The sequence below is a fragment of the Calonectris borealis genome, chromosome 6 (genome assembly GCF_964195595.1).
Source record: "Calonectris borealis chromosome 6, bCalBor7.hap1.2, whole genome shotgun sequence".
In the NCBI taxonomy this organism is placed as follows: domain Eukaryota; kingdom Metazoa; phylum Chordata; class Aves; order Procellariiformes; family Procellariidae; genus Calonectris; species Calonectris borealis.
The window spans coordinates 42566024-42580448 of NC_134317.1; the positions used below are offsets into that span (position 1 = coordinate 42566024).

General features: G+C 43.0%; 1 protein-coding gene across 3 annotated transcripts in view; it reads left to right on the plus strand.

Moving 5' to 3' along the window:
• The window catches only part of TRPM8 (transient receptor potential cation channel subfamily M member 8), a 50116-nt gene that overhangs the window by 32858 nt on the left and 2833 nt on the right, over window positions 1–14425 (plus strand). For all 3 annotated transcript variants that reach the window (XM_075153789.1, XM_075153788.1, XM_075153790.1), the window contains 7 exons: window positions 3229–3320; window positions 4323–4464; window positions 6088–6259; window positions 6499–6676; window positions 9389–9579; window positions 11883–11982; window positions 13217–13250. In XM_075153789.1, coding sequence (XP_075009890.1) covers window positions 3229–3320; window positions 4323–4464; window positions 6088–6259; window positions 6499–6676; window positions 9389–9579; window positions 11883–11982; window positions 13217–13250 — 909 coding nt within the window. The remainder of the gene's footprint in view (window positions 1–3228; window positions 3321–4322; window positions 4465–6087; window positions 6260–6498; window positions 6677–9388; window positions 9580–11882; window positions 11983–13216; window positions 13251–14425) is intronic.

Here is a 14425-nt window from a genome sequence, read left to right on the forward strand (position 1 = left end):
ACAAGTCTGATGGGGAGCGGCTGAGGGAACTGGGACTGTTTAGCCTGGAGAAGAGGAGGCTGAGGGGAGACCTCATCGCGCTCTACAACTACCTGAAGGGAGGTTGTAGCGAGGTGGGTGTTGGTCTCTTCTCCCAAGTAACTAGCGATAGGACGAGAGGAAATGGCCTCAAGTTGTGCCAGGGGAGGTTTAGACTGGACATTAGGAGAAATTTCTTTACTGAAAGAGTGGTCAGGCCTTGGAACAGGCTGCCCAGGGAAGTGGTGGAGTCACCATCCCTGGAGGTATTTAAAAGGCGTGTAGATGTGGTGCTCAGGGACATGGTTTAGCGGTGGACTTGGCAGTGCTAGGTTAACAGTTGGACTCAATGATCTTAAAGGTCTTTTGCAACCTAAACGATTCTATGATTCTATGATCACGCCACTCTGCAATAACATTTCTTACATGAGCTCAAATGACATTGGGTGTTGATGTTACCGTGCTTAACTTGCTGTGTGGTCTCTTTCCTTTTTAATAGTCAAGGTGGTACCCTGTTTAAAGCAACTTTACTTGCTAAGGAAAATGGGGGAAAAGTAAAATTTCATTGCAATGGAAACACTAATGGAGTGTTTGTTTCTGCTGATTTAGGTTCTGGTGTCTCTGGACCTGTCCTTGCAATTCCCGTGTGTACCCAGCAAAAGTCCTGGGGAAAGCCTTAGGGATAGAAAACTTTTTTTCCTACCAATATCACTATTTCTCACTACCCTAAGCAGGTAGAACAGCTTCAGATCCCAGTAATCCCATTAATAGCTGGTGGCCAGACTGTACCAATTTGATTGTGGGAGTGAAGGGGCAGCTAAAACAGAGACTTCATTGAAGATTTAAAGTTATCTTCAGACAGTGTCCTGGCTTCAAACCTATTTTGCCTAAGCAGCAGAACGCAGAGCAGTGTCCCAATCCTCTAAGCTTCTCAGGAAGCTTTCTCTCTGGCTTCCTCCGAGATAGATTGTGTGTGCATGGGTCTAACTCTGCAGTCAAAATAGCATCTGTGTCCTTAATATTTAAAAAAAAAAGAAGAGGGATGTCTCAGATTTTGTTTTCACATCAAAGGAAAAATAAGAGTAATGTCGCCTGGGGTCCCATTGTAGCTGCTGCAGTCAGATAACCAGTTTTGGGGAGAAATCAGCCCTCTGATTAGAGAGTGGTGTGTCTGTGGAAGTGACAGCTACAGACATTGTTCCAAACTGAAAGCAAGCTGTTTCACCATTCAGGAGAACCGAACTGTTTCTGAACCGTAAGCCACTGGGTCAGCCCTGTTTTCACTTCTGATGGTCCTAGAGATTTTTAACTAGCCGGAGCTACTTTTTCATATCCCGTTTAGAGCTGTCATGGCAATAGTGAAATCGGAGATGCCTTTTTCCTGCTATCTTCTTAGCCACATGGATGTAGCCTCCAGCCAGGTGAGTGGGTATACTTGTGGGGTGTGCAGGAAAGCCCCGTTTTCTCAAACGGAGAAGGAATCTGGCTGAACCTCCTTTAACTCTTAGCAGTGGGAACTGCTTGATATTTGAAGGACTGAACTGCAGTGCAGTCTCGGTTGTTCTTACTTGTTTACACGCATCTGCCTCTGTTTTCTCTCTATTTCTGCTTTAGACCAAAACCTATTTCCTTTCCTCCATCCACAATTGTGCCCTTAAAAGAAGAGGCATCAGGTTTAAGCCTGCTGCATTTAATACAGCTGTACTGCAGTGATATGCTTATTGCTTTGTGAAAGACATTTGGACCATATGTGTCTGTCTGTTCACATAAAGCGCCACTTCACTGTCATGTATAGCAAGACAACTTATGTTTGATTTAGGGAGTTACTAGACAGAGACAACCCAGTGTCATGGGTGTCAGACACGCTGTCCCTACTCAGTGCTCAACCTTTGGTACCTTAACTAGTAAGAAAGGTGTGTGGGGCCCAAGATGCTGAAATAGCGTCTGGTAATATCTTGAGCCTGACACCCTCGTAGCTGCCACAACTGTCCATCTTTAGCAATGCATCCCATCACGTGAAGAAAATGCAACAATTGTGCAACTGGAATAGCACAGTGGGGCTCTCTACTCATAGCTTCTGCTGCATTTAGAAGAAAACTCCCCTCGATCTTTGTTTTCCATAAAAGTACTGAGAGCAGGATTGCCTTCCTTGGATATGCCAGTTATAGAGAGATTCACTGATCAGTACTCTACTAAGCTTGGGTTATTTCAATGAAAATTAAAAAGAATTATGATCAGGGACTCAGTCTATTTCTTCAGGCCTGGCGGAGGTTTCTCCTGCTTAAGTTACTTGTCCTAATGAGTCACCTCTGAACTGGATCCAGAAGTTGGTTCTTGCACAAACTTTGGATCCAGGGTACAGTACCAGTCAGTCTGGGAATGGGCAGAGATTCTCACTAGACTTGCAATTCAGAAATAGAGAGCCAGGTAATTAAAAGAATAAATTAAATCTGCATCTTTGATCAAAAGCCTGTGCACATAGCCAGGGACAGATTACTGAATGAGCTCTGTGAAGAAAGAGAAACCAGAATACTTCAACTGCCCCGAAACAGTGACCCTCCTGCCTTCCCCCAGTGTTTCATCTGCTCTTAGGGGTCACACCAAGACTTTGACCCATTTGGCAGCAGTTCTGCTGGAGCATACCGTGACCTACCCTGATGTCCCCTGGCAACATGTGTATAACATGTGAGCACTAAGTAAATCAATCTCTGCTCTCGTCAGGACTGTTCCTTCCTCTCCCCATGCGCAAGCACCTGTGTGGTTGGGTTATGTCCTTTGAGCACAGTAACCCGCACTGTGGTGCAATGTTTGTGTCACCAATGTGCTTAACTGGTCCCAGTGCAAAAGCATCAGCCTAGAACATCTGGACTATAGGAGAAGATATGTTAGGGAGCTTCAAATATAGAGAATCTTGACCCATAGTCCTATTAGAAGTTAATGGTAAAAACAAGTTGCCAGTAATTTCTGGCATTGCTAGATATATTAAAAACCCTCTTTTTGGAGAAATTACAAGCAATCTGAAATCTGGTGTACCTATTATGTGTGACAAAAAAATTGACTAGCCAAGGAAACAATCCTTACTGTTGTAGTGGGTGGAATATTTACCCATGAGGACATCCAGTGGGGAGAGATGAGGGGAGGATGGATGAGCTCCCCATGTCACTGGCCAGTGCTGTGTGGTGGTTACTTTCTACTCTTTTTCCTTTCCAGTGGTACATGAATGGCAGTAAGTATTTCTCAGATCCGTGGAACGTTATGGATACGCTAGCAATCTTCTACTTCATAGCAGGGATTGTGTTCAGGTAAGTAGTACCTTTTCTTGTGGCCGTGTTATGGCTTTGCTTCCTTTCTGGGTTTTGACTACAACCTCTAATGAGGTTTTGGGAAACAACGTGTTCGTGAAACTCCTGTTCTTTGTGAAGGCCCTAAATACTTCCAAGTCTTGACTCTAAATCTGTAAAAGCAAATAAAGAAATAAAATAAAGTGATTGGGGAACATCTACATGCAATATTTTCTCTTTTCTGTTTAATGGAAGTTGAGTCTACCCCTGGAGTCAAAGGTGACTTTCCTAAACTCAGATCTTTCTAGGCCAGCAGGACAGCCCTTCTTAATGCTTAGGTTTGGATGAGCATGTTTAGAAGACGATGATTGAAATAGGCTTAGGTTTCATGATGATGCCTTCAAGACTGGCTATATAGAGCATATCAGACAAAGTTGCAGGGTAAGATGGTTAATATCTCAGAGAGTCAGAAGTTCTTTGGGATTTTCCCTGGCTCCTATTATTGACTATTTAGTATGGTAATCTGGACTCTTTGAGCTTTAGTGTGTTAGGGGACTGTAATTGTACCTACAGTAGTCTAACAGAATGTCATTAGCTCATGTAAGCTGTTTTATATGAATGGGTGAGTTAACAACCATGACAAAGAAACGATGGAAACACATTTTACAGCGTAGTTGTTCAGTCAACTGTAACTTAGTTCTCCTTGCCTCAGTGCAGCACTGAGTGGTCATTGCACTGTGATGTTTTTGGAGGGCTGTGGGAGTAGCTAAAGGTACAAGATTTCTTTGTGTTAATAGCTTTAGAGGAGAAGAGGAATGGCGTAGCTAAGATAGGAAGTGTGTAAACAAGGCATGCATTAACCAGTTCTCCCACCTGTCATCAGGTGGGAGGAGGTATGGGGCCCTGGATAGCTGTGCTCTGTTTTCCGGTTACTCACTTTCCACTCCCCGTTTCAGTGCATTTTCACCTGACTTCCGCATTTACCTAACGCTTCTCTTCATTTTCTTTTACTGTCTCCATCAGGCTTCACTCATCTGATGAGAGCTCTTGGTATTCTGGGAGAGTCATTTTCTGTTTGGACTACATAGTTTTTACTCTGAGGCTGATCCATATTTTCACAGTTAGCAGGAATCTAGGACCCAAAATTATTATGCTGCAGAGGATGGTAAGATTCTGGCAGCTATTCAAGAGAGTTTAAATAAATGATGTGACGCCTTGTTTTTCCTCGAGTGAGAATCACCACCGTTCTGATGATGGTAGCAAGGTCTCTCCTTCTCTTAAATCTGCTAAACACGATTAATTAAGATTTAAATAGGACCTAATTAAGAGCAGGGCCTTTTTCTCTCCTTCCACACAGGGAGAGAATAAAGATCAGGCTGAAGAACAGAAGAGGAAATTTGTTTCCTGGTAGCTTTTGTCTTACATGTGTCAAATGTTTCAGTGGTATATTCCATCACTCTTGTTGCTCACGCGAGCATTCCCCAAACAAGACAATGACGATAAATGGTATAGGAGGAGGATTTCTCTCTTCCACTTCATCCATCACACAAGGAACTGGAGAAGCGGGTGGTGAGGAGCCTCTCATGGAGTGTCTGGGCTGATTCTGTCCGTTGTAGCTGGAGGGCATATTTGCTAGCAGACTGGGAAAGGTAACAGGAAGAGAGTGGAGTTCCACATAATGCAGCTATGGCTTGCTGTCAGCGTGGGAATGAGGAGCATTGGAGAGCTGGAGTATGTCTGCTTGAATCTGTGTGTGTCGCCTGGAGCTGATCTCCCCTCCAGTGATACCTCTGCGTGCACACACACGTATACTCCAAAGAGATTTGAAGTGCACTCAACACGGGGAGTGTTTGAGGAATGGCACTCAAAGGGCACGAGAAGCGAGTATTGCTATAGATGTCCTTAGGAGAGGTTTTCCCTGTCTTTCTGTGTTTCTGCAGTGGTTGGGTTGTTTTGTGCCATAGCAAAGGACTGGCATATATGGAATTTAAAAACCAGCTGTGTGGTGACAATGGGAGTAAGTGCGTGGTCTGCAGTTTACCCAGAAAGCCTTTATTTTGCCTTGTACCACTGCTGCAAAGTTGAAGTCTAGAGATTACCCGGTCCTAGAGTGCCTTATGATATGGAAGCAACAACACAGGGTTGTTTCCTGTACATCTCCCGCTCCCTCAAAAGGGATGAATTTTTGAGTAAATCTAGTAATAAAGATGCTTGGGGCTAGTGGAAGGGCAGACCTCGGTGGAGGTGGCTCTGCAACAAATGGGAAAGCTCAGCTGGATATTATTGGTCTTCAGTTATCTGTATATTGTTAAGAGCCAGAAATTCACGAAACCGTTAGCCAGAGTGTCTCGACTAGAAACGCTGGTTTGAAGCCACCCAGAATGGCATTTGCAGAAGTGGTGGCTGCTTTCACCGGACACTCGGCTGCAGGGTCTGCAGCTACAGTTGTTGCATCAATAGTCTTTATACGTGGATCTGGCTTTTGTGGGTGGAGCCTGTCTGAGGCCAGGGGGATAGCCTATATTCTGAAACGTGCCTTAATTTTATGGTTGCGTAAACATTTTTGAAGTGGGAATGGTCAATTATTTGCGTGTGTTTGTGTGTTGGTGACTCTAAATTTATGGAGTAGTGATCTGACAGCTTGCATTAAAATGGTGCTAACTTGTGTAGGCTTTTCTAATATTTGTTCTCCACCCTAATATCAAACCAGGGAGGAAGGAAAGCCATGTGTGGCTTGCAACAGGCATGCAGTGGGGCACTGACGGGTTTGCTTATTGTCCTTTTTCAGATGATAGATGTCTTCTTCTTCCTCTTCCTCTTTGCTGTGTGGATGGTGGCCTTTGGTGTGGCCAGGCAAGGCATCCTGAGGAAGAATGAGCACCGCTGGGAGTGGATATTTCGATCCGTCATCTACGAGCCGTACCTGGCTATGTTTGGCCAGTACCCTGATGATGTTGACGGTAGCTATCTTCTGTGGGAATCTCTCCTGGGTGGGTGGAAGGCTCTGTCCTTTCAGTGGTTGTCCAGTCCTGTGTTGACTCCTTCCTCCAAGCAGCAACAAGGCAAGGTTCTATGTCTGATGGGGAGGCGGGGAAGGAGGAGGCCACACGTATTGTGGTCAGTGGCAGTACCTGGGGCTGGACCCAGCAGAAAGAGGGGGAGAGGGCTCACTGTTTGCTCTCCACTCTCGCCCTCTGAGGTACCACCTACAACTTTGACCGCTGCACCTTTTCTGGAAATGAGTCCAAGCCCTTGTGCGTGGAGCTGGATGCCAACAACCAACCCCGCTTCCCAGAGTGGATTACCATTCCCCTCGTCTGCATTTACATGCTCTCAACTAACATCCTTCTTGTGAACCTGCTCGTGGCCATGTTCGGGTATGTAATAAGGGAGTGATCACTTGCTTGTGATCTCTGTATCAATATCCCTCTGAGAAAGCGAGTCAAATCCTGGAAAACAACAGGAAGCAGGCCTTGGACTCTGCCTGTGTCTTTTGCACAGGAATTGCTGGGAATAGTCTGGACAGGGTTCCCAGCTTGAAAGAGACCTCTCGAGTGAAGGCTGGTGTGGGAAGGTGAACAAAGACAAGGTTATTCAGCATTTCTCGCAGCAGTCTGATCAGAACTGGTACAATGTCCTGGGGATGGATTGCTACCTGTCCTTTCACTACTTCTCTAAGCATCCTTTGCACAACGGGCTTAGTACAAACCCCAGTGGTTCACACAGGGGGTGATAGCTGGGTCAGTGCTTTACCAAGTATGAGTTGCTGCACGACTGACCTTGCTAGACTGAATAAATGAGTTGTTATCGCAGTCTTTTTGTGACACTATGGTTTTATTAACCAGAACTGCTGTGTGATGATGGGTGTGTTACTGCTCTGCTGGACCTGCTATTTATTGTTCTGACTTATACCATAGGCAATGGGCCGCATCTCCTTGAGACATACAAAAGGACTTTGTCTTGAAAAATGCCATCCCCTCTGTTTTTATGTGGTAATTTATCTGTCTGTGGGCCTACCAGGCAGGAGGCCTATTCTGGCATCTTGTGAGGTGTTACACCATGCAAATAGATCAGACACCTGAAACGTGGTGCTGATAACTGCTGACCTCATCACATAGCCAGCACCAAATTGCCAAATCAAAATGGTGGCTGTTGTGCACATTATCAAATATATATTGATTGCATTGGGACCAGCAAGAGCAGGGGAAGTTTCCTCAGCTTCTTCCAGAAATTTTTGTTGTTTACACTGCAAACTCTGACACAGAGTTGAGTTAATAATGGGAAGTCCTTCATATCAGACTTCGGGAGTGTGTTGCCCTCTTGTCTCACTTCTGACTTGTGAATGCCGTTGGATTGGTGCTGTGGCTCTGTTATCCTTCCCAGCCCTGCTTCTTTTCTGCTTTACACTGCCTTGCAGCATAACAAAAATACTTACAACCCCTGAGCATCGTTCTTGAGGTCCGCTATGTTTATTTTTGTGTGTTTTGATGGTACCTTGGCAGTGAGAGTGGCAGGAATTTGCTTTGGCAACAAGAGTATTTACAGGAACTTCTAAGGACTCTTGGTTTGCCTCAAGAGGATCTCCCTTCCGAACGACAGCGCCAATTTTTCCTGGCCTGAGATGAGATGTATTAGTGTGATGAGTTGAGAACGCCTCAGCTTTGGGATCTGCTCTCCCCTCTGCTCTGAACATTTCTTCCCATGCTGACCTGGACTCCAAAGACAGTCAGAAATGTGATTTTTGGCAAGGTGGCTAGGACTGGTGCGGCTTATCTATTTATTGTATATGTGTTTTCCTAACCTGCACAGGACCTGGGGACAGAAGACAATTGTTATACTCCCTTGAAAGGGTGAAAGCAATTCACATTAATAAAGGAAAATATAGCAGTAAGCCAGCTCTACCCTAGAAGCCTTTAATATTTGTTAAAACACTTATTTTAACAGCATCTAAGGGTAAAAGTTCTGGTTTATACAGTTATGCCAGTAAAAACCTAGTTTTTGTCAGTTCAGCTTATTTTGTGGTAGGACCCAGCGTGAATTCTCTAATGACACTCTTGGAGCTTTGCATAGTTCATTTTAACAGTAGACTGAACAACTTAATCAAGCAGGAGCGCTGGATTGTACTGAACTCAGGAAGCCCGGTGGGCAAACAGCAATCCCAGATGTTTTTTTCTTGATGCAGTTAGAAATGTGTGAATCTGTGACGGCTCCTCCTAAGACCAGTGTGTACATAGTATTTGTCAGTCTTTAATAATGATGATGTCTATTAGACACCAGTCCAATTAATGTCTCTATATGTTGTAATTACAATTATATATTAATTTTAACAATAGAGAATCCAACTTTTTCTTTGCTTCCAGTAGGCATTAGCTGAAAAGGATGAATATTACTTTTTAGATACTTCTGAAATTCAGGATTGTATTTATCTTCGAAAACAATAGATAATTTCCACCAGGTGAAGGTTTTATATTATCTCATGTAAGGGTCCGTTAGGATCTCAACACGGACATTTTGGAAGCATCCATCTGCCATTTAATGTCAGCAATGAAAGGTCAGGCAGTCTGTAAGCTGTTTGTTGTTGCTTTGTTGGGTTCATACAGAGCTTAGTACAGTAGGTTTGATCCATGGAGCATTCTTGATGCCTCTACTAAAAATCTCAGGAGCTTTTCATTTTTTGTAAATGTTCTAATTTTAGGTAGGGTTTTTTTTGTTTAGAAAGAAGTTAGCTGATGAATTAATGAGACACAGTATCTTGCAAAGAAGCATCCTGTTCTCATATGTCTAGGCTGGAAGAAAATTGCCTAGAGCTAAGGTAGTAAAAGTATTTGGAGTATTTTCTCGCTGTTCCTATTTTTTCCAGTTTATTTGTAACTTCAGGGTTTTTTTTTCTACTGCCTTAGTTCCTCCCATTTCCAGATTTCTTTCTAAAAAGGAGGACAAACTCATTAACCTCCTAATCAGTAAAATTACCAGCTCCAGGATGACTTTACAACCTGGTATAATAAAGGGAAATGTTGTGTTACTTGGCTCTGAGGTGAATTTTTTTGGTGAATAACGGTGTATGTATTTTCTCTTTCTTTGCCTGTTAGTTACACTGTTGGATCAGTACAAGAGAACAACGACCAGGTGTGGAAGTTCCAGCGTTACTTCTTGGTCCAAGAATACTGCAGTCGCTTGACTATCCCCTTCCCTTTCGTCATCTTTGCCTACATATTCATGGTGATGAGGAAATGTTTCAAATGCTGCTGTAAGAAAGAAAGTAAAGAGCCATCTATTTGTTGTGAGTAGGATTATTCCTTACTGCCTAGAAGTCAGCTTTGTGGCAGGTGCATTGCAACTCTTCCATGGCATGATGTGCTTAAACAAGGCAGTTACTGTTTTGGGAAGTTTTCAAGGGCAACGTAGACCTTGGAGAAGGTGGTTGTACTGGAAGTGAGAAGCAGCTCATTCATGTTCTCCATCAAATGCAAAACCACTGTGTTGCTGGAAATCTCTTCGACAAGATTCAAATCAAAGCCCCTGGCTTTGATAAGATTCAAATCTCAGCCCTAACCTTCCTTTAGTACTCAAGGTGCATGCCCTCTGGGATATAGGGAATTATATTCCTAACTCCTTATGCTAAAACTCTAATTAAGCATTGTTGTGATCCCCACCCTCCAATAGCTTTGGTTTTGGTCTGGTTAGAGAGCTTTTGTGTTCTACCATGAAACCTGCTCTACTTGAGTACTATGCAGAGTTATCCAGCGCTTTCTTGTCCAAGCCATTTCGAGGCAGAATTACCTCATGTATGTAAATCAGTTAAGTCTTCAAATTAATCCTATCAGTTTAGGGCTGCCTATGCTCCTTCCTAGCTTTGAAAGGTTTTTTGTGTATTAGAGCACTGAATAAATTCATCCAGAGCCTGCAGCAGCTGAAAGTCATCTTCATGGTCTGCATGGAAAATGTCAACCATCCCATTTGTCATGAGCATCTGATAGTTCATCCCTCCTGCACTGCTCCCAAGTGGCAGAGATCCCTGATCTTGCATGCTCTGAATGTTTAGGTGAATTGTGCAAGAGGTAGTCTTGTCTCTGCTTGCCACTCTACCTTCTGGAATTGCATTTTTTTTTTTGTCCTTCCATTACAGTCTCCAGCTAACACAGCTAGGAGCTGCTAGGGCAGCCTAGTAGAGCACAATCCTCTTCAGAGGCTCCTCTGCCTGCTGGTGAGTGACTGAAAGAGAATGCAGAGTCTCCTGGCCCTCTGGGCATGGCCAAATGGGCAACCTGCCTCAAAAATGCAGGAGTGGCTGAGTCGGTCCTCTAGCTATTTCCTCCTTATTTAGTCTGTCAGAGGGCACAAGTATGAATTGTTTTAACAAGCCTTTTTCCCCCCAACAAATGGAGTGTTTTCTCTTTTTTTTTTAAGTGCCATTCAGAAGCAGATGAGAGAGGATAAGTTGAGTTAATTGACAGACTTATTCCCATCCGTCAGCAACTCGACTGTTGCCCTGCAGCACAGGCTGGATTTGTTATTAGTTTAGGAGAAAGATGCCTGCTTTAGACTATAAAATTCCTTAGCACTGACTAAATCGTTTTGGCTTTCCAAATCACTGTTTGGTTTCCTTGCTGGGAAGGTTGTTTAACTGCTGATATTTCTGCCCAAATGATGCACAGTTGATGTTGCAGTTCTAAAAGCAAATGAAAGAGTTAATTAGAGCCAGAATATCATTGTGGTTGAGCTGGTGGCAGGAACAGAGAACTGCATGGAGCAAGCACACTAATGTATTGCCTATTGCAAAATCCTGGCTTCCCCACTTAACTCTTACGGAAATGGTTGGGATTCAGGTGCTTAAATGCCTGTTGGTATCTAGGAGAACAACTGAGGTTGTGTGAGGTCAGAGGAGCACTGAGTGGAGGAAATGGGAGTCATTTGCCAGCTATGGGCTTCTTTTGTCTCGGCTAACTTCTTTTTATTAAAACCCATGTGGTTTGTGCTGTCCTGTTGGAACAGGATAAAATGCAGAAGTATTATCCTGGAGCACTTTGATGCCTCAAAACGGTTTGCTCTGTGTCACTAATTTACAGCATCAACAGGAGGTGCTTTTTAGAGAAGACAATGCTTCCTCATTTTGAAATGTTTTAGTTCAATGATAAGTCATGCAACACGGTTCTTACCACGTGTTACTCTTAATGATCCAATATGGGATAAAGTAGAAACAAATGGAAAGCTTAAACCCAGACAGGAACTTTCTGGAATGTCCTATGCCTGTTGAAGCGGCTGCCATTTCACAAAGCACTCGCGTTAACCAAGACTCAAAAAATTCCAGAAAGACTTCTGGAGCTTGTTGGGGGTTTTTTTTTGTTCATATTTTCTTTTTTTAAGCAACTCTGGTTGCCAGGAGCATACAGTAAAATGCATTAATGTCATGTTTGTCAGAGCTGTGTCACAGGTGGGAAGCGGGGCTGCAAATGCTCTGGATGCAGAAAAGAGAATCATTAGCCTCTGATTGCAAGCACTAACCCAGCCTTTTTGCGTCTTAGCATTGGAAAGACAAAGGAACTGCATCTAGTGTTGCTGTTTTTCTTCACATACATTTTCCAGGCTCAAAAAATGAGGACAACGAAATTCTGGCATGGGAAGCTGTCATGAAGGAAAATTACCTTGTCAAAATCAATACCAAAGCAAATGATTCATCAGAAGAGTACGTCTGCCCTTCTTTGTCTTCACTCTCTTAACTTTCTGTTGATTATTTTTAGTGAAGGCAAGTTTTCAGCAGCTCTAAGTGTTTACCAACTAATGACTAGATAAGTAAACTCAGCATAAATGTGCCTTTTCTTTTTAAGTAAAACGATGAGGTTTTTGTCAGCTGCTGCAGACTGTCTTCAGAAAAAATTGATTGGGCTGGTAAAACGCTAATGGCAATATTGCAAGGGTTATAATGGCATCTTATGCACACAGTACCTGGGTAAATGTATTAAACTCACTTGTTCCAAATGTCTGTCACAGTATTTCTCAAATGGTTTCACCTTTCTGTACTTGAGTCTTTCTATTTTACCACCAGAGAAGAAAATGTTGCCTTCCTATAGTGTTTTCAGGTCTCATCGTGGAAAGCAGTGCTATAGCTGGCTAGTTTTGTAACATTATGCAGTTAGCAGAGAATATTTAGTGTTAGACCTGGAATATCAAGGATTCCCATGGCATCAATCTATACGGAGGTCTGTACTTAATAGTGTTTTCAAACTAATAGTATAAGAGGAAAAAGAAATATAAAGAAAGCTAGAAAACAGCAACAGTAACCTGCTGTGTATGATGGCGTAATTTTGTAGCTAGCTTCCAGCAGCTTGAGTATTTCCCTAAATCAAATGTAAGGGAAGACCTGATAAGAATGGATAGGAAAGACCAGACTCTTCCATGACCCTCTGCCCCTGCTGTGGACATTGCTGTCCACAAGTAAGTGTTTATGTTAAGACTACCCAGAGGCACTCAGCGTTGGAAAAGAAGACAAACAAATACAAAAAAATAGCTTTTATATTGGAAGCAGAAGTGTCTTGACAAGGAAAATGGAATAGCGCAGCACTAATAGTAATTCATACGTCAGTTAATATACTTGTAATAAAAACAATACCAAAGCGGCTGCGGCCCTGCCTTCTTGGAAGGTTGAAGGACTGGTTTTCCCAAGCAGGGGTGTCTGCAGACAATCTGTTTTGTAACTGACCTCTGACTATGTGTAAAGAGGGCAGTCTTCTGACAACTTCAGACTCCGTAGTTGCCTTAGCTCCACTCTTTGGCCAAATATGAGGCCATATTTGGAGTAAGTCTATCTCTTACTCCAGATAGACTTCTGCTGCACAGGTTGGCAAAGAGGGGGTGGTTAGCCAAGGCTTCTCTAATACCTGGACTCAGTCCTCTCTTCTGTGTCCTCTTTCTGTTTTCAGGATGGTGCATCGATTTAGACAACTGGATGCAAAGGTACTTGTGTTTCAGACTGCTCTGGGGGATGTGCTTCCGTCTTGTAAACCAAGTAGTGGTCCACAAGGAAAATGAGCATCACCGAGGGTCATGCAGTCTTTGTTACTATTGCCAGGACCCCATTTTAATTGGGCTTTTTTAATGTGCTCCTTTGCACCTTTGATTCCATATGTAGCTTCACATTGTGCTGGAAATTAAGTAGAAAGATGCTTGCTTAGCATTGAAGAAGTGTTTTTCAGTATTTCTTATTGGGTGGAACAGAAGCAAAAATAACTTCTATCTTATAAAACTGCAATATTCTGCTGTGTAGGAGGCCCATGGAACAATGGGAAGAAGGGGCATTACACACTTAGAGTATGCCCTTCTCAAACACGTCTTCTGTCAAGTTTACCCTCTAGTGCTGAAGGCATGAGGTGATTAATCCTACTTTTTTGTTTGTTTAACCTCTGCTTATAAAATGAAGTGGCAGTTCAGATATATTGTGGAAAGCCTGGTGGTGCTTCAGATAGCACAGGCAACACCTGCTGGGTAAACGAAGGATGCTCCATACATATTGCAGGATAGGAAGACCTTTAATTACAATTAAAATGACCAATTCTCATCTGATTCACACAAACATCCTGTGTTGAACAATATAAAGCTACCAATCTGCTAGAGAGCACATCATTATCAGAACTGTCATACAAGTATACTTTTTATGACTGTGATACTGAGAAGACCTTCATAATGGGTATTTTTTTTGAGGGCTTCACTGAATTATGTATTTTTCCTGTGAAGTGGGGAGTTGCTTTGGTGTGAAGAACAGACTTTTAAAAAGTCTAAGGGTGAAAAGGCCCACATATACTTCAAAATGCTGCTTCTGATTGCTGTCAAATAATTTAGATCACAAAATAATAGCTTGCTGTCAAGACTGAAATGGAAATGGTGAGCAACCAAGTAGGTGTCTAGTGATGCTCCTCTTAAAACTGAAAAGAAATAAGATAACTTTCATTCTCTACTGAAAAGCGATACCCAAATTGTACCTCGTATTCTGTGAGGGAATACCTTACAGCAAGCTGTTTTGTCTATTCATGCCTTCAGCTTTAATGACAGAAATATACTGAGGCCAGTGTTTTGGAGTAGTGCCCTTGAGAGCAAGGTACTCCAGGGATATCTCACTGGCTCTCACTTGAAAT